At 40.6% G+C, this 20,591-nt stretch overlaps 1 protein-coding gene and 1 long non-coding RNA gene across 4 annotated transcripts in view; one reads left to right on the top strand and one right to left on the bottom strand.

Annotated features, from left to right (window-relative positions):
- Positions 1-20,303, top strand: part of LOC113747106 (uncharacterized) — a 42,360-nt gene extending 22,057 nt beyond the window's left edge. The window contains exon 3 of one of the 2 annotated variants that reach the window (XR_003463347.1): positions 19,399-20,303. This is a non-coding gene — a long non-coding RNA (uncharacterized LOC113747106). Of the gene's footprint in view, positions 1-13,462; positions 13,896-19,398 lie in introns of those variants that run through there. The other variant, XR_003463346.1, reaches the window with a different exon arrangement.
- gng13b (guanine nucleotide binding protein (G protein), gamma 13b) lies at positions 1,477-18,399 on the bottom strand. 2 transcript variants are annotated; one of them, XM_010743401.3, is made up of 4 exons: positions 18,174-18,399; positions 17,889-17,994; positions 8,407-8,533; positions 1,477-5,017 (listed from the first exon to the last, which is right to left on the bottom strand). In XM_010743401.3, the coding sequence occupies exons 3-4, from the start codon at positions 8,502-8,504 to the stop codon at positions 4,912-4,914; spliced, it is 204 nt and encodes a 67-aa protein (XP_010741703.1). In that variant the 5' UTR covers positions 8,505-8,533; positions 17,889-17,994; positions 18,174-18,399; the 3' UTR covers positions 1,477-4,911. The 2 variants fall into 2 exon arrangements, with proteins under 2 accessions (XP_010741703.1, XP_019128664.1); XM_019273119.2 differs by lacking the exon at positions 18,174-18,399 and having other exon boundaries at positions 17,889-18,166.
- Positions 20,304-20,591: the final 288 nt, after the last annotated feature.

The following is a 20,591-nucleotide window of genomic DNA, read 5'->3' as shown; positions in this document are numbered from 1 at the left end:
TTTAGGTAGTAGTAGTAGGAATGTCAGACTGAAGGCCAATGTTAAGGCTCAGCTAATAGCTGTTTTGATACATACATAGTTCAATGCGTGGTTAGTTAAGTGGTAAGCTGGATAACCAGCTGACTATCCAAAACCCTGATCATGAATGCTAATATGGCCACTGTGAGGAAATGTTCTATTCTAGCATGCCACATACTGTGTGGGGTTACACAGGGGCAACTATGTGTCGTCAGGTCGCTATAGGGATACTGACTTCTCTCCTTGAGATACAGAGCAGCTGTATGTTTGTGTTTAGGAAACCAGATAGCAGACCAGCATTGAATCAACGTTAAATCAACGTTGCTCAACATTGAAATATAACATAGACTTTTCATCAGGTTTGAACCCTGAAATGATTAAAGTTATTTCAGTGATGAAAAATAGATCAGGACAGACATAACATCAATGTTAGTTCAACTTTAAATCTATCACTGTTTTATCATTGAACCAACATTGAAATAACATTAAACAAACCAATCCCCAGATAGCAGACCAACACTGAAGCAACACTGAATCAATGTTGCCTTTGTCACTAATTATTCAACCTCAACCAAAACGATGATCCTGATGGAATTTCAACACTGAATCAATGTTGCCATGCTAACTGGGGTTCTATTCTGATCATTACCATGGTAACCGAGGTCAGAGGATATGACTGTCTCACTCCATAGACAGAACAGATAGGTACATAATGTAGAAGCCTCTACAGAGTCAGATAATGACGTCAAACCACTAAGGGTGAACATATTTCCTTGTTTGTAGACTAAGGATCAATTGGCAAATATCTGGATAGAGAGTAGTTGTGTCTCTGTCCTGTGGATATATTTACGAGTCAGAGAGCGTAGGACATCTTTGACTCCTGTGTACTTTATTACCGCTACTGAACTTGATCATTGATTCATGGAATTCTCTACAACAGTCATTAATATCACTAACATGGATTATTTAACAGAAATTTCCATTTTGCCATTTGTTGAAGAGCATGTATTTAGCCAGATGTTGATGTCTGGGATGGAGAATACTACCAATTTCAACCAGCCACCTTTTTAGACTGCAGATTACAGCGTTTGAAACATTTTGGGTGGAGTAAAACCTTCACTGAGTTTATTCCTGCGTCTACAGCACTTGTCCCATTTTCTCTCTTTCTTTATTATACATCCTGTACATTCATCTCATCCATGCTTATTTTTATGGCAAACTTTCTGTCGTGTTTTATTTTATTAATGTAGCTGTTTTTCTAGTTCTGGCAACAGAAGTGTCATCCACGTTCTGACTGCCTCCTGCAGCTGTCGATGAACACCAAACCTGCAGTTTTTCAATCACTGACAAACACACATCAAACATACAGTATAGGCAGTGATTCAGAGGTTTCCCGTATACCTGCTGTGTGTGAACATGTTCATACAAAACACATAAAAACCAAATGAGGCGACCGAGTTGTCTAAAAATCTTCTACTTTATTCAATAAGATAAATGTTTTTGTAAAACATTCAATAAAAAATGATCTTTAATTTATTGCTCATTGTCATCTTTACACTAGGACTTGATCTGATGCATAATATTTTTCCAGAGCACTCTCACAAGGAATATGTTGCTAGATATTTAGACAAGATTTTATGCTGTCATTATAATAGTAATAACATACATACGTACGCACGTTCAGATTATAGAAAAACAAACCAAACAAGTAAAGTTACCGTTGCTAAACAGAGAACAGACAAGGGACAGGCAGACTCAGGGATCCTCTCACATACGTTTGGAACTAGGCCGCTGTGAGGCTGTAGCAGACTTGCTGCTTTCCCAGTGGTGAGCTGAGAAACATTTGAATCTAAAGTCATGTTTAGAGGAGGGAGTGACCTCCAGCCATAACACTGGAAAAGCTACAAACCAGAGGCTATGATCAGCTCTTTTTGCCGTGGAAGCCATTTTAAAAGTCCCCCTTCATGCGTTTATCAGGAAATGACAAGGATATATTGGGATGCAAAGCTTAAGTATCATTCTGCCGACTAGTTAACATACTTTCCAACACCTAAACTATTAAAATCAAACATGATGTCTAAAACAAGAGGGGAGTGCATACTGTACATGCCTCTCAATGAACCATGGGACTTCTAAAATGGCTCCATTTGGAGTTGTCATGTTTGCATATTTGCTTGTTGTTGTACCGGACATCCTAAACTCACTGGCCTCACTTCAGGTGCAGTGATATCATTGTACATTTGCATGTTTTACTGTCTTCCTCAAAAGTATTTTAATAAATCTTACAGTTCTAAGATAGATACAAGCCTGTTTGATGAAAACAAACAGTTTATTAGCACGTCGCGGAACGTATAATTGTTCAAATTTGTTTGATTCTTTTAAAGGAGGAAAATTAAATATCTGCAGTTACACATAATAGGATCAAAGTGGTCCAAGCACTGAGTGGCCTTCAGGGAACCAGGTCATCTTGAAGAAAATGTATATAATGAGACTCATTACAGTACTGAGATGATGTGAGGCTCCTCTGTCCCAAGTCATTTAGAGAATCCCACATCCTTGCCACTCCTCCCCTCATACACATTCTCACTAAGCAGTGTGTGTGTGTGTGTGTGTGTGTGTTTGTGTGTGTGTGTGTGTGTGTTTCGTCGATCTGCTCATCCTCAGGCCGGGCATATATGTGTGTGTGTGTGTGTGTGTGTTTCCCAATCTGCAAAGGGAGCCTCACATCCAACTTTAAAAGTATGCACACGTAAACACAATTACAGCCACATGCACACACACACACAAGCCTGGTCTGAGGTCAGCGGTGATCATGCCACGTATTTACATTCTCATATTAAGGAAACTGTGTAGAAGGCAGTAGTAGATGGTGATCTGGCAAGGTGTAGTCCATTTTTTGGTCTTTTTCAGTTTTTTTTCCGTTCAAGGTATAGGAGTATGAGGAAGAGGAAGTGCAGACACAGGAAACAAAAACTAAGGTGAGAGAAAGGTCTCATCAATAAATAAATAAATAAATAAACTACATATTGATCAATAAGTTAAGAAGTTAAAGGGGTCAGTCTGTACATGTGTGGAGAGAGAATATGTGGTCGGTTTGCATGTTGAGTGTGTGTCATTGGGGGCTGTAGCTAAGGAAGAGAAGGAGCAGTAAACGCACCTACCATCCTCACCTCAGCCCTCTCTCCAGAGACCTATAGCTTCATTCTGCTCTGACAACGCAAACAGAGCTGCTATGACACTTTCTGACCTAATGACACTGAAGCAAAACAACACTGGTTGCAGATCTCGTCGTTAGAATGTAAATGTGATAAGCATGCTGATGAAATCAAAAGTAAATCTGGAAACTGGAGGAGTCACACCAGGAAGAGCTGAAAACACGGCTAATGTCACTTTTTTAAACTCATGCGTGTTCTTTCTGTTTGATGATGGTGTCTCAATAATGTGGATGTTCAGAGCAGCCACTGATGCGTTCAGATGACCTGCTGCATATGAACTAATCCATTTCAAGCATACTCACTACACCTTCAGACAATTAATGAACTTAACTCCGAATGGCAGATCTTTAAAAATTCATCTCATCTGATCTGTAACAGTGCCAAAATTTGTGGATTACAGTTACAGTATGGGTATTCATGTATTACAACTGACCCCATGTTAATGGGATAGGAAATGCCCCAAATGTGTGCAGACACAATCAAGTGTTAAGTGAGTCTAAGAAGCTGTTCTTAAATACATCCAAGAAGAGACAGATTGAAATCCAGCTGCTCAAACTGCCAAATACGACCACTGTTATTGTCATTAAACTGCTACGTAGCACAAGTCGTTCTTCTTCGCCATTTTTTTGCACAGTCATCCAATAGGTTAATGTGCATTACCTCCACTGTCTGATCCGGAGGACAGCCAGAAAACCAAGACGGGTTCTGATCTGATTTGTGATCGGAGAAACCTGTAGTGTCAATAAAAGTGGATTCACTCACATCTGGATTGAAACTGGATGAAGAACAGACTTGATACCCATGAAGACATGATCATATACCCTACAGTCATGAAACTTAATGTCCTTGTAATCTCCGTATAGGTCCTATGTGTCTTATAAGGCTGATTTCTAACTTGAGGGAATTGTAAAACTTTAAGACCACAGTCTGTAAGCCAACATATGCAAACCCTCAGTGTACACTGTATACACTATAAATTATCTTTTTTTAATAGTAGTGGATAGTTCGTTTGCTTATGATGAGGCGTTAACATCTTAACTTTTGTTGGTTTGTCAATTGCAGACTCGAGCTTATTAACTCCCAATTGAAAAAGTAGCAAAGATTTGTTTGGGTCTTATGACAGTGATCATTTCCGAAGAGCGAGTGCTTCGTATCCCGACGTGCAACAAAATGAGCCCGGCAGATCTACTGTCAGTCTGGCAGTGAGAATGTGACTCTACAGTTTATTACAGCTCATCAAAAATGGAAGAAAAATAAATCTGCTGTGCGAGTTGAGTAGAGATTGTAAAAATGAAGAGAGAAAGCTTGTGACTAGCAGCTGCATAAATAAGTCATCATATATCCATATAGAGATGTGTAATAAGAGTACTGATCATCACTGTCATATATCATAGTAATGATGCATTGCCGTGGCAGGATAAACTTGCAGTGAATGTGTGGCAGTCAGGGAGAACCCCAAAGTTTGGAGTGATGTTGTGTGAGTGTGTGTCTCTGTCAGTGTGTTTTTCTGTGCCCTTTTTGGGGGGGGTTGTGTTCCAGGAAAGTTAGAGGAGCTGTTGTACATTCAAGGTGAGAGGTTAGGAGGCGCTGTGTGGCCATGGCCTTCGTAGGCCGGGTCAGGAGGGTCAGGTTCAGGGGTCATCTTGTAGGTGTGCATCAGTTTGGTGGCCAGTTTCTTCTAAAGAAGGATGCACTTTCCTTTCTCCACCCACGGGTTGTTCTTCATCAGCTCCGGGTTGAGGAAGGGATCCTCTGGGACGCCGTCCTCTATCCATTTCACCAAGCTTTGTGGAGAGACAGAGAGAGACAGAGACATTTTTCAAATTCCAGAGGGAGTTTAATACCACAATCCATCCTCTTTCACTTTTCCTCTTCTCCATACAAGGCAAGAAAGAAAGAGAGGGAGAATGAAGGGACCAGAGGGCAGAAGTAACTAATTACGTTTACTTCTGCAACTAGAGCTCACTGTGCAGGTTTTATTTTTCAAATGTTGTTGAAAGTATCCATTTACAACATATATCAGTGATAAATAGATGAGTAATCTGATTTTAGTTTATGCCCTCCATTGTGTAACTTCCAAGGATAGTTCATTATTTTTGGGAAATAGACTTTCCTGGGAAGTGTTGGACGAGCAGATGGTTAGCTTAGCCTGGCCTGGCACAGCAACTTCCTGTGGCTGGCGTCCCACACATAACCCCCCGTAAAACCCACAACATGTTGTTTTGGGGTTTTGTGCAGATTAAACAAAGAAGGCATAACATGTCGATTTGTGGGTTTAGGATGGAGGATTGGGTAAGCAGGTCCCCAGTCTTTAAACTAAGCTAAGCTAACCTGCTGCTTGCAGTAGCCTAATGTAGCAGTGGTATCAATTTTAGATAGATATTGCCTTGTAACCACTGACAGTATAAAGAATGGATGGCATATGTGTGTTCTCACTCAAAGAGCTCCATGCTGAATGACACCTGGGTGCTCAAAAAAGTCATCTGTAACTGCACCTACCTGTCAGTCAAAGCAGGCCACACTGTTAATTATGCATTATGCAACCTTAAGTCTTAATATACTTTGAATAATTAATTTATTTCTGCTATGAAATTGGACATTTTAATATGGGAACTTATGGAGATTGACATGTTCTGTAGCCAGCCTCAAGTGGCCGCTTGAGGAACTGCAGTTTTTGGCACTTCACGTCACAGCCATGGAGGTTGCTGCTTGTTTGTAACTTATCTGTAACTCAATTAGTTCAGTGTCTTTCCTGATGTCACAGATAGAAGGTTCAGTGTGTTTACTTCTTCTTTTATGTTTGTCATAAAACTACCAAATCTGTAACATGATAAAACATAACGTGACAGTAGCACAAGTTAAGAAATATTATGACTCAGTAATGTCAGTAACATTTGTCTAACGTTTGCTAACATTAGTCACCAAAAGCTACTTGTCAAGCAGACAAGTAAAGGCCTGTATATAGTAGTTTACTATTACCTTGTTGAGTTTGTTGTCTTTGTTTTAGCTATATGTACTGTATGTCTATATCTGTGTATATACATTGAGAGCAATGTAAACCCAAGTCAAATTCCTTGTATGTGTACACACACCTGGCCAAGAAAAGTGATTCTGATTCTGAAAGTGTACTGAAATTAGGAAATTTTGTAAAAAGGAAGATTATATTATATTATAGAAGGAAGGTAGAAGAAGGTATACTTTATTAATCCCTCAATGGGGAAATTCTTTTTTCACTCTATTTTTTTTATTTACATGCATTTTAACCTGGACATACACACATGCAGTACAACGGCATAGACATGCAAATGTGGAGAGAGATGGTGGAGTGATGGGCAGCCAGCCAGACCAGCGCCCAGTGAGCAGTTGGGGGGGGTCGGTGCCTTGCTCAAGGGCACCTCGGCAGTGCCCAGGGGGGACTGAGCTACTGCCGCCAATATTATATTCTCTATTTAGTATATTCCTATTCTATCTAGTATATTTATATTATATTATCCCTAAAAGGTTACATTGATTCACTTTAAATTCAGTTCATCATCCATAAATTAACTGTATTTTACTGGAGAACGCACTCTTTCCATCACTTCCTCATCGTTTTTTGGATTCCGTTTTGAAACCACTGACCCTGCCTGCTTTTGTCCTCCACATAAAAAAACAGCATTAGTCAAAGACAGTCCTCTCAGTGCTGATGAAGCCTCAGATGAAGTGTTTCTTCTCAGTTTCTCTGATTGGTCCTTAATCTAGTGGCACTGCAGTGAGAGCCTGAGACAGACAAAGAGAGCTTAATGATGGCTGCAGCTTTGCTTAATGCTTCCATGTGTGCTGCGGCTGTGACAATAGCCTTTGAGGCAGCATTAGTTAATGAAGTCATATCATTGTTTTGTCATTATTGTGGTGGAATGAATAATGCTGTCATATCCACAATCATTGTGTTTATTACAATAGGCAGCAGATGTTTCTCGCCTTCAGCAAGAAGCGATTATTATACTGATGTGTAATTGATTAAAATGTTGAATGCTCTAGTTACCTTGGAAACAGCAGTCGGTTAAACAATCCTGACTTGATTTCCACTTACTCACTTGTTCTGGAGCTTCTTATCGTATCACACAGCATCATGGAGCTGTGATTAAACATGACAACTGCCACACTGAGGAGTGACTTTTATTTTGAAGGAAATGTCTCAAGGACTCTCTTTTGGGAAAGCTGAAAACTGTTTAATGTGCTTAACTAAATGAACTTAATGTATGCCCTCTAACGTCTTCACAGATTAGATAGCAATGTGCATCAGTATCTATTAAATTTTGAAAAATACACTAAACTACACATTCTCTTTCTTGTTTGGAGTTCAGTGAGAAGATCATTATTGCTCTCCTTTAAGAGCACAAAGGAAACCAACATTGTCCATTTAGTCATTGTTTTGGTTGAAGTTGAATATTCAGGGCTAGATAACATTGAATCAATGCTGATAGTTCCTTGCTTTTTCAATGCTGAGAAGACCAACATTGAATGAATGTTGATTCAATGTTTTTTGCCTTAAATGGCCACTTGAGGCTGATTATAAAACAAGTCAGTCCCCATGTTCAAATGTCCAACTTCACAGCAGAAATAAACATGTTTACAGCCTGGTACAAAAAACAGTTTTGGTCTCTGTAGCTAATTTCCCCGTTCATGACAACTGTACTGAGGGTAAATTTATATACAACTCACCTGTTCACATTATATTAAGGATTAAAGTTATGCAGAATTAAGAGTGTGGACACTTTGATTGATAGTTGGTTCACCGTCATTTAGTCCACCTCAGTTTCACCCATGCTCATGCACCTCTTTGCCCATTTTTGGATTAGCCAGAAGGTGGCAAAGGCAGGACTTTCAGGATGCCAGTGAAGAGTTCTTTAGGTGATGTTACAGAGACTGCGTCCATGTTCATACAGTCTATGGTACAGGCATGAGCGGTATTCATCTACTCAACTAAACTGGACAAAAAAGTGCATCACCCAAAATGCCCAGCTGCTACAAACATGATCCATTGTGTAAGTGGATGAGCAACCTTTACATTTTTGAACATTGTGCCATGTTTTATGTTTTGCACCATGCACCAGTGTTTTCAACAAAAACACATCTCTTTAACTTTCATCCTCAGCTTAGAGCAGAGTTGTTCATCTGGGTTTAAACTCACTCAGTCACTGTTTTGGAGGACTTCTCTCGTTTGAAGGCCAACTGGTACTTGAGGCTCTCCACCTCCTTCTTCATCTGGGGCAGGTCCATCTCATCCATGGCTGCAGCTTGTTGTAGGGCTTTTCTACCTGTGCACAGCGGGAAGGCCGGGGTTATATTTATACAGTGCATAACACTGTTATATAGCAGGTAGACACACTCAATATAACTGTGCCCTTCAGCAAGAACACCACAAAGTACATCTGATTTATACATGCTGCTTAGTGAATCCACCTACAGGAAGGGAGAATAGGAGCTGTTAAATTCATAGAGTACAAGCAAGTGCTGCCAAAATTGGTAGACCCACTTAACACCACAGGATACATTCAGCTGTGTCCTTGGGGCTGAAAGTTTCCACTTTAGGAAAAGTTCCACAGCTTTGATGAATATGCCAAATTTAATTATGTTTGGAACCAACATGGCCGCAGTTCAACAGCACTCCAAGTTTATGCAAATTGTGGTTAATGTTTTGTTATATTGCCACCTGTAGTTAAATAATTACACACCAAGGTGTCTGACTGCATGTTACATTAGTGTATTCTTTATCTGAAGGGAGGGAAAAGAGAAATGGTTTTGCTTCTGTGGAAAAAAAGGACAGCATGTACTTATGCTGCATCCCATTTATTCCCATTCGCCTTCCATCTCTCCCACCCCCATCCTGCTGTGTGTGCTGCTGAAATATAGTGATATCCCAACACAAGACTTCACTCTGTGAGATGAGTGTCTAGTCCTGCACATTCACTATGTGAAATAAAAAGCAGTAATGTAGTTTGAACTAAATCTCATCCCAATGTGATTCCCAACCACAGGGAACTTGCAGTTCACGGTGTGTGTGTGTGCAAAGATTGTAGAGAAGCTCAACAAATTTAAAAATAAATAGAAAAAAAGATTCACATATTGAGTCAGCTGAAACACCTGAACACTACGGTACTTGCTGCGGTTGAGAGTATGTGAAAGATAGTTAGCAAGCAAGGAGCGACTTCTACACTTAGCTGGAAGTGAAAATAGTCAAATAGCTAGCTAAAAGTAATTAATGGTTAAAGTTGCAGCAGTAGTAGTAGTACTGGATAAATGGTGAACAAACTAAAATAATGGCTTGAAGTTAATGTTGTAATACAAAAGCAAACTTGCAAACAAGATCATGTGATGTCATTGAGTACCTTTCTTGACCATATAGAGATGTAGCGAGCAACATTAGCTATACAAGCTGGTCATGTACGCAGTAAACATACAATATACTGTACGTTGTGTAAATTTGTGAAAATTGGAGGTGTTGGTAGTTACAGAGCCAGGCTCACTGTTTCACCCTGTTTTCAAGTTTAATGCTAAGCTAGACTAAACATGTACTGAATCTGGCTACTTAAAGTGTGTGTAAAGGCAATTCTGAGATTTCTTTCAAAACACATTAAATATGTTGAAAAATTGTTGTTGAAAACATGTGAAAAGACTTTGAACGATATATTAGTGAAATGTGGAGTTAGAGGTTCAAACAGTTTTTTACCAGTTTTCAGTCCAGGATTTTGTGGGCAGTCCTTAAAGGGTGGCTCGATGACACACTGAGGCCACCCTGAGCATACCCCTGAACCCCTAGCAGAGAGATAGAGATGAATTTAAAAAAAATGTTGTTTAACCATTCAATTTGGCTGGATGGTTAATAATACTTTTTTCTTTGGTTTGGCAAACTCAGAACACACATTTATTCTGACTTTACACGGACTTTAAAGGAATAGTGTGTAGGATGTAGTGGCATCTAACAGTGTAGTTGGTGATTGCAACCCTCTCACCTCACCCTCTCCTTCCTAGCGTGAAGGAGAAACTACAGTGGCTATGAAATAGGTGACAAATGGAAAAGCCCTTTCAAGTATTTAGTTTGTTTTCTTTCTGGGATACTGTAGAAACATGCAGGTTCAACATGGCTAATGAGTGATTATGCACTAATAAGAACATAGTTATGAATATTATATTCCATTTCTGTCATAATATGTAAAAATATCCTCCTAAATCTGACACACCGGACCTTTAACGCACAGATATGAGTGGTGTGGATCTTCTCACTCTCAAAATAAAGTGAATAGGCGTATTTCCCAAAATGCTGAAATATACAGACAATATATTTAGGATTTTACATAACCCATGAGTCACACATGCACATTTCTACCAAAAGATATTTACAAATAATAAATATTTAACTTGAATTTGTAACTGCAGCCAAAAGAAAAGGCCAAAGAAGCCAGCGGTCAACTCTGTACAGCAATATTGTCTTTATCCTCTTCCGCTGCGTCTTTTTCTTTGTCTGTTCCTCCCTCCCTCCCTCTCGCTCTCACTCCCCACCCACGCTCTGTGTCCACTATACCCTCTCAACAATACTCTTTCCCTCTTTGCGTGTGTACTTCTGTTTGTGTACCCCCAAGTGTGTGTGTGTGTGAAAGTCATTTGAGGATTCGGGTGAGCCGAGTGCTTGTCTCGTCTGCACTCAGAATCGATCTCACTGAGGTGCTTCAACACAGAAACAACAATGCTATTTTGTTGAATACTTGATATTATGCAATTGTCCTTCATGACAGTTTAGGGAGTGAGGGGCTATTGTGAGGCAGGAAATAGCAGCTCTGAATTCATCACCTACTTCACTTCATGGTATAAACGATAACAATAAAACAGACAGATGTTGCATTTTTATTTGAATGTCTCTGGAAATCTATATTTTGCCACATATTCCAAGTAAGTTCCATACCAGGATACAGAGTCAATGTTGTTAAATGAACAGTTTCAGGAAATGTGCTTATTCACTTCCTTGCCAAGAGTTATACGAGAAAATCGATACCACTTTGATGTCTGTACAGTAAATATGAAGCTATAAGACTTCAGATGCCAATTAGCTTATCTTAGCACGGAGATTGGAAACAGCAAGCTCACTGAGGGTTACCAAATCGGCCTACCAGGACCTACAGAGCTCACTGAGTAACACGTTATATAGCTGCTATTAACTGCTGTTTGCCAAAAGAATCATTTTTATGTGCCACGTCATTTAAGCAGCCTTAAACGCTAACTGGCAGTTAATGATCTTTCCCTCCTCAGAGTGGATATTTAGGACGTTGGAGCAGAGCTAATCAATCTTCTGTAAGAACATCTAATAGCCTCAGGCGTGCATGTGAATTACATTAGGTTTTTTTAGTTGAACTCCGCAATTACTGCTTCATAAAAAGTGATTCAAGAGGAGTGAGAAGAGAGACATTTACGATGAGTTAGGGAGGTGTGTGTGTGTGTGTGTGTGTGTCCTTTTGTGGGTTTGAGGAAAACACCAGGTACAATATTACACGACAAAGTCTGTGTCTTACTAATATTAGACAGACGGAGCAAGGCAGAGCGATGGCCGGTTCCTGGGTGAGATCGAGTTTCAGCAGCATCCTCCAGAGACGACAGGAGGATTGAATGCTTTCCTCTTTCTAACTCTATCACTCACCATCTCCTCCACATTTTCCCCTTCTCTCTCCCACTCTCCCTTCTATTTGTCTGCTCTATCCATCTGTTTTCCAGCCTCTGCCTCTTTTCCTGTCTCCTTTTCTCTGTTTGTCTGATGCCTGTTTCTATTTTTCTTCTGATTCGGCCTTTTCTTTCCGCTTGTTCTGTGCCTCAGTCTATGTCGCTATCTCTCTGACAGAGGGATGCGTTATCAGGTAGACCGGCCTCTGGACGTAAAGATGGTGGGTGGAAATCACTGCATATATCCAAAAAAAAATGCTCCAAAAACAGTTTGAATCATCTTTATTGATTTATGTAACTGCAGCTTCTGCTGCATTCACATGGATTCAGGCAGACTGCAGATGGCGGACAGATAATATTTTCTTGTCAGCACGGGAAAAACAAACAACTGTTATATATATATATATATGTGTGTGTGTGTGTGTGAGGGGGCTACGTAACATCTGCTTATTAATTTTGTCGCAGGGGACGGCGAAAAGCTTATTTTAACTTTGGATGGCAGTGCCATCTATTGTTGGTGATACTCTCTGCTGGCCTCACCGTCCCACTCTCATCTAACATGATATCCAGTTTGCCGTCTATCATCTGCCTGAACTCGTGTCAATGCAGTATTAGCCTAATTAGCATTAGCCTTTTAGCATGATGTGCATATTTAAGACCCCTTTATGTAGTTCCTGTTTCTAAAACAAGTCGACTTCTAACATTAGATACTAATGTTACTTTAGATAAGACACAAAGTTTGGGTTGGTTATAACTACTTGTAAATGACGTGTTGATCACAATCAGCTGTGAAATCAGTGCGATTGGATCTGCATGGGTCCAGATCACATCTTTCAAATAGTAGACCTGTAGAGCAGAGCCTGGTTCACTTCCAAGTAGTACAGTGCTGGGTCTGTTTGGGTTCAGGCATGACTTTTTGGACCTCTAGTGATGTGTGCGAACAGGAAGCTTGACAGGTGTAGCAATGGTAACTAAGTGGGGTGAGGTTTAGTAAACAGCTGCCGAGGTTATGTTTACAGTCAAGAGACCGAGGTTCTTTTTGTGCTGCACACAAATTGAAGGTTGACATTCAAAGAGTAACTCCTGTGGTTGGATTAAGGCAACAAAAGCATTTTGGTTAAAGTCAGGAAAAGTCGCTGTTGACTTTATTCAAATCAACTGAATAAAGAGACTCAACAATTCCCACCATGAGCAAACAGTTGGTGACAGTGGCAAGGAAAGACTTCCTTTAAGAGACAGAAATCTCAAGCAGACCACAGTCTTTCCCTAACTTTAATCAAGCACTTTATGGTAACATTACCATAAAAAACTTTTATTGCGCTTTAGTTATTAGTAGATATTGTATGAAAATGAATGAAATACACCTTGTGAGGAAACAAAAAACATGTTGAAATTAAATTGTTTAAAATGCTTTTAAACAAAGTTCTCTTCCTTTTTCTTCTCTCACTTATCTACCTGCCTCTATCCTTTATATTCTACCTTTTCCATTGTCCTGTCGCCCTCTCCTTCTCAAATTACTCTACCTGTTTGTTCAACAGCCACCCATGTACATATATCTGTGTTTGTCTTCTGCATCTCAGCCACCAGCCCATTAAAACCAGAGGACACTTTAAGCTTTTCACAGCACACAATGTAAACATTTAAAGAATAAAAATGTCTAATGATGTAAAGACTCTACCGCCATATGTCTTACTTTTGTCTTACATGGTGAGGTTTCAATCAAAAAGATTTGTTGAGGCAGGTGTCCCCTCTGCAGCATTCTCACTTTCTTCCTTTGGTTGCGCTCGGATATCTGTTTTCTCTCTGTCTCCTGCTGCCCTGCACAGATGCCTCCTCCTCACTAAGTGCTCCATGTCCATTGTCACACATTTCAAACAGTTAATTAATTATTTCCACACGTTAACAATCTCTCTTCTTCTTTCTCTTTGTGGTCCAGCCAGGAGTTAGTCATGTCTAATTATAGTTGTTAAATAAAACCCTCCAAAATAACATGTTTGACAAATTTATCATGGAATTTATTGTTACACTACTATAAACCGATCGCATAAACTCTGGTCTGCTTACTGTTATCAGCTTCCTCAAAGGTTCCCTCCTGTGCTGAAGAGAATAAACATGCTAGAAGTCATTTTTTTCCCACTGTCATTCCACCATCTTTCATCAAGAGAAACTCCAAAAGCTTTTGCTTCTTGTTCACACAGGATGTGGTGGGTGTATTGACTGTAGGCTGCTGGCTTTTGACTTCTGGACATGTGTTTTTACAGAGATGCACAGTGGAAATACTCTGCAAGTGGTCTTAATAATAATAGACATTGTAGCAGGGTGCACAACAGACGCAGTTCTGCACTTACAACACTCTTGTTTGCATATGCTGAATAAGGAGATGACAACATTTGCACCACTTCATGGCTTATGTCTCTGTGGAATGATGGACATCAGCAGGGCAGCTGCTAGCTAATTTAGTGCCCTAAACGTAATTGCTTTGTGGTGCCCTTTACAGAATGGATTCATAATGAATTAAAAATAAATAATTCATCATTTTGATCATTATAATTATGATTGTTAACCATGTTCCTGTCTGAGCACAGGGGATTTGCCGTCTCCTGGGGCCGAAATGCACGTCATCTTCGGGGTTAACCCCCTTCATTTTCTTCAGCAGTGGAATAACGCACACGAGCTCCAGCGTTGGCTCTATTTGATCACACACTGTGCACACCCTACTCTAATAAATACACTACATTTTCACATGCTTGGAATGACATGCGAATTGATCAGATCAAAGAGACACATCAGAGAGGCATTAAATCTGAATTTGCTGAGGAAAATTGAAACACTGATCTGAATGGCAGACCATGAGTTGATCAGTCCTGTCAGTGAAATGAGTACAAAGCAAACAGTTTGCTATTTTCTGTTGCCCATGGTATAATACAATATTTCCCTAAATCTGGAACAGGCTGATCTAAAGCAGGTCATTTTATCGATGGGTTCTTGCGTCTTTCAAAGATGTCCATGGTTTGATGTTTTAAATTTTAATACTGATGCTGTGTTTGCTCCCACTTTCTCTCTAATTACTTTACATTCTTGTTGAAAGTAGTAGAGGACTTCAGAATTAAGGCATAAAAGGCACAAATTGGTGCTCAAAGTCTCATGGGGGAGAACCCAGAGACCCCTCACTTGAATTGTATCCCCTAGGTGTGGCACCACTGGTAAGGTGTCCATTATTTTTTTTCCATGTTGAAGGTAGTGACCATCAGACAGAACACAGTGCTTTAAACTACTCTATTATTTCTACCATGTTCTCTATCCTAACTTAGCATGTTAGCATGCTAACAGTAGCTAATTAGCACTAAACCCAAAGGCAGAGGCTGATGGGAATTTGGAGGACATTTGGCCATAAACCAACTTTAATTTTTGACCTGATGGTGTAAAGTTGTTACAGTTCATCCTGAGGGGAACATGAATGTGTATGACAGATGGTAATCCATCCAATAGATTTGACATAATTTCACCCACAACCAGAATTGTCAATTTTGGCGTTCAAGAAAATGGCAATGAATCGGACCAGATATGGTTCATCCTCTAGGGACTGTGAATGGCTGTGCAAAATATTTCAATCGATCAATCCATTCAGTAGTTGTTAAGATATTTCAATCTGAACCTAAGTGGTGGTCTGACCAAATTTAATCCAGTATAAATCTAATTTAGGCTCAACTTTCACACACTTCAGTATCAGTGTAATAAATGTTGCCTGAGTGTTGTGTGGTGTTTGGTTGAGGTTTGGGTGTGTATGCAGTGGTTACTGCAGCAGATATGGAGATGTAAGTCCAAACTGGGACACTTTGTCTTGAAGGGAGGTCAGGTTTGCCTCAAGATTATGCTCAAGTATTGTGGAAGATGGAGAACAAGTTAATTACTTTTGCTTTATTAAAAATGATTCTTTGAGATCTTCTAATCAAACTTTTTTTTCTTCTTCTCTACATGAAGGCAATTTAGGCCAAACCCTGTAGCTGCGGCACATTTTTGTCACAAGTAATTAACAACTCTGAAATGTTGTTCGGTCATAAAAAAGGCTGTTGCATATATTTGTGTGTCTGTGCTGCTTTTTAAAGATATATTTGGGTGGATGTGTGGTGGAGACTGTGGGGTGGTTGTTTTTAGGGGAGGGTATGTAGGTCGCATGGTGATTTGGGTCAAAAGCATCCAGAGATTAACCTCTACCCCCGTCTCTGCTGTCTTTCCAGCCTCACACAGTAATATACTGTCTGTGTGCATGTGTGCATGTTAATGGAGCAGGTGGCAGTTTGAGGTGAGCTGCCGCCGATGCTTAATGTGTTGAATCGCTCCGTCTGACTTGATGATCTATGATATCTGGCAGCTTGAAGGAGAAACTGGGAAACCAGAGGTGAAACAGGCATGAAAACAAGTGAGTGAGTGAAAGAGGTTAAGATTAAAAGAAGAGGGTAAGACAGAAAAAGAGAGACATGAGGCAGAGAGACAGATGAAGAGAACATTTTGTAGAGTGAGAGACTCTTCTTGCCTCTATAGCTACTGCATTGTAAATAGAGACTAAAAATAGAAAGGAACAGGCAGAGCTCTTCTGACCAGCTGAGAGTGGAGACTAAGAAAGAAAGACAAGGCTCGTTGCCGTTAAACTGACGAGGAGATGCTGCTGAGGATAATAAATGCCAGGAGCTGACAGACGGTGTTTGAGCTTTTACAACCAGGCGATCTGTTCTGCACTTCAATGAGCTGTGAAGCAACTGGGACCAGTCCAGCTGATATCACACTAGCACAACCCAGCCTACATCTGGGAAATGTCCAGTCAATCAGGTGTGATCAATATAGGCCTGAACTGACCCGGATGGAATTAACGTTCTTGGTGTGTGTGTCGTTAGGACGCACCAAGGTCATCCGTTACATATCTGCCCCACTTTCCCTCATTGTAAGGAGTTCTCTAATCTGGGTGTGTCTGTGGCTAGGCGGCCCTATCACACCCCTCAGGATGCGATCGGCCACCACTGGCAAAACAACTAAAGGCAAGCAAAATGACTAAGAGACACAAAACAACCATTAAGACTGGCAAAATGGCTACAAAGAGATGTAAAACGACTACAAAGAGACACAAAATAACTACAAAGACACAGAAATCTACTATAAACAGACACCCCACGACTACAAAGAGACAAAAATAACATTGGAGACACGCAAAATGACTACAAAAAGTCTCAAAAGGACACAGCCATTTTGTGTCTCTTTGCTCCTAAGTAGGGGAGGTTGGGGGGGTTTCACAATTGTTTTCAGGGGCCCATTGTGGCATAATCTGTCCCTGACGGCTGCTTAATGATACAAATACCAGCTATTTATTGATATAATTTCATATTAGAATATGTCAAATGTTTTACACTGAATACACAACCTGAATACAAGTAATGTACAGTTTCTTATCACCAAGAATCAGAGCTTAAATGTGATTTATTTATTTATTTATTTTACAAATGTGCAGTCCAGTCTGGCTCCCCTGTTCAAACGTTTTTAAACCCGTCCCTGCTCAGAGGTCTGAGATGAACATCTTCTATCCTTAAAACAGGGTCAGGTGAGACCAGAGAAAGAGAAAGAAAGAGGAGGAGGAAGTGCAGAGGAGAAAATGTAAGTTTTATGTAACATTCGTGGGTTCCATATGGTCCAGTATAGAGAAGTGTGAGGCTGGAGGCGGACAGCACAAAGTGCAGCCCAGGTTGAAGCACTTAAAATAATCTGCTGCTGACAAACCTGCGTGTTTAGATCTAAATTATGATTTTTAACCACTAATAAATCTGAAATTCATCTTTGAGCCAACTGATGTCATATTTTATGAGAAATCATCTATTGCTCCATGAAGGCCTGTGATAGGATCTCACAGGAGAGCCCGCCGGTTGAGGTGAATGACAATATTGTATAATGTGGAAAAGAGACAGTCGCATCTCTTACCTCACTGATGCGCCGGTGGAGGCTGTTGCTCTTTCCAAGTCTGACCGGTGCAGTTAAACCGGAGGGGGGTGCAGAGAAAACTGCTGGACCGACACACGGATCCCTGCTATAATGTAAGACAAATAAGAACAGACTCAGTCTCTGCAGACTTTGTTTATCTCAGGGAGGCGGTGCGCGCTCTCTGTATCCACTGGAAACGATGAAGGATAAAAAAAATCCGCAGTCTCCGGAGTAAAACAGACGATGACGACCAGTCTGTGCCTGTCTCCAGGACTCTCTTCTTACCCGGTAGTCTGCCCGGTAGTCCGATTTATTCTTGCTGCTGCTGAAGGATGGAGGCGGTGGAGAGGAGGATAGGAAGCGGACAAGTTAACGAGCTCTGGTCCGGTGCGCGGTCCGACGTTCACTGCGCGCTTCTCAGCTGGGATCCTCCTATATGAGCGCACGTGCGTGTGTGTGTTTGCGCGCGCGCGCGACTGTGTGTGTGTGTGTGCGTGTGTGCGTGTGTCTGTGTGTGTGTGTGTGAGAGAGAGAGAGAGAGAGAGAGAGTTCCCCGAGGATGCGTTTAGAGAGTTGCCCGGGCGAGGCGGAAGGAGGAAAGGAGGGGGATTGGGGGATTTAAACCGGTACCACAGCAAAGACAGGAAGAACTGCAAACTGTCTTCACTCTGTCCACGCTGTGTGTGTACGTGTGCACGCGCGCTAGCGTGCGTGTGCGCCCCTGGACCCTTTTTTTTTTTGCCCCCATTGCCAGACTCTGAAATTCTTCCCTAATATGGCCACTTATAGCTCCATCTGCAGAAGGCAGATTGAGGTTCTTACTGAGAGAAGGGGTGGGGGGGAAACTTACTGCCTTTAAGACCACAGAAGAAGAGCCGGTGTTGTGGATGTGGATTAACTGCTGGATGAGTGTTTTTGTGTGTTAAACCTTTGGATTACATTGTGGTTTTGTCACTAAGTTTCTGGTAGAGCACATTTTGAGTTGTGATATCTTGGTATGGCACTACCTGTTTAACCTGTCTGAGCCATGTCCAGACCAGCTGGAGGGATTTAGGCCCAAATCAGGGTGCATTGCAGTTGTTTTGTGACGTGTGCTTTTTATGGTGGGTTCGTAATACTGTTTTTCTTAATTTTTAATTAGTTTTGACGGCTCACTGAACCAAATAATTTAAATAAGTATCCCCCAAATCCTCAAATTACTTTATACTTTTGGAATTTGACTATAAACATGGTAAAAATTTTGCTCACCATTTCTGAGTACATGGTATAAAAGGTTTTCTGATTCTAAAATGTTGTCAAGACAATAAAACTGATGTTACTCCACTGAATATTTGTTGAAATGATGATATCTGTATCATCTTTCGGATATGTTGTAGATGAAAAAACGCCTCACACGTGCCACTTCCGACAGTCCTATAAATACCCTCTAGTCCCCTTCGCTCTCGTATTCCGTACGCCTCTCCCACCCATCCCATTTCTTTCACCTGTTTCTCTCTTCTTCCTACTCTAGGGTCCGTCGTGCCCAGGTACTACTGAAGCTTCCCCACAGCGCAGCATCAGACTGAAGAAGTACAAGAAATCATGCTTCACTCTCAATCTTTAATTTTGTCAATAAATCATTTATCTTGTTGATGGTGTGGTCCATGCTAGTGAATATTAGTGTGTCTAATAATCTCCTGTGTTTTTGTTACCTTAGAATGAACCTTTTATACTACTCTGAGAGTAAGTCCTCTTCCATGGAGTCCGCCATGAAATCCCAGAATGGACAAACCACACACTGGTGCTGTGTCTCAACTTGGATCCTTCCATTAATGTACTTTTATATCTTACCCTAGTGTGCTAACATCATCAGGGTAGTGTTGTCTTAATTTGAGTACGGCCATTGTGCACTTACCAGAAATAATTATTGCAACAATTTACCACTGCTTCTTTTTATTGTCAGATTGCAACATTTGACCACAAAAATATAAACATAAAACATATGTAACTGCTTTATCTCAGCAGTTTCCTCATAATGCCAGTGGTCACTCCCCATCCACTACATAGTCAAAATGGCGACTACTGAAAATGTCCAGCATTCGACTTTGTGTACCATCCAGATACTCTGGACACTGACTTTTGACATAAGTGACAGTATGAACACACTTATGAACTCAAAAGAGTAAGTGTAAGTGTGGAAGCATGGGTTCACAGAGACAGACCCTTTTGCCTTTTTTCATGCAGTTTCAAGGCCACTGTAGGTTCTCCCTCATGTTAGGAAGGTGAGAAGTATTTATCTGGCTGTAATTTGCAACCTCACCACTAGTTATGACTAAATATTACACACTGCACCTTTTTATTTGTTTATTTTGTTAATAAAAAAACAGACTTTGTTGAAGAAAAATGTTGAATGTATTGTTGAACTGTAAATTAAACCCGGCTACCAGAGTGCTATTTTTATTGGGGTTTTTTTCTTGAGCGAGACCATTTAAGGGTTAACAGAATTTCATATGTTTTCCCAGTCTGCGTCGTCCATAATGACTTACATTGTCAATAGCAGTCTCAATGCAAACACATGCACATGCACAATTCATCAGCCCAGCAGCACACAGGTCATTCATTCTCATCTGTTCAGGTGTTCTATTGAGAGGGATTCAACAACAACAACACTCGTGGAAGAATGGATGATTGATGTAGTTTGTTGGATTTAACACATTAATGCAG

The sequence above is a fragment of the Larimichthys crocea genome, chromosome XII (genome assembly GCF_000972845.2).
Source record: "Larimichthys crocea isolate SSNF chromosome XII, L_crocea_2.0, whole genome shotgun sequence".
Lineage (NCBI taxonomy): Eukaryota > Metazoa > Chordata > Actinopteri > Sciaenidae > Larimichthys > Larimichthys crocea.
This window is presented reverse-complemented; position numbering and strand designations above follow the sequence as displayed.

Excerpts from the sequence above, each read along its gene's own strand:
- gng13b (XM_010743401.3), bottom strand. The coding sequence starts at position 8,504 with ATGGATGAGATGGACCTGCCCCAGATGAAGAAGGAGGTGGAGAGCCTC. Across the intron at positions 5,018-8,406 it reads TCCTCCAAAACAGTGACTGA|CTTGGTGAAATGGATAGAGG; the intron begins GTGAGTTTAAAC and ends CTCTCCACAAAG.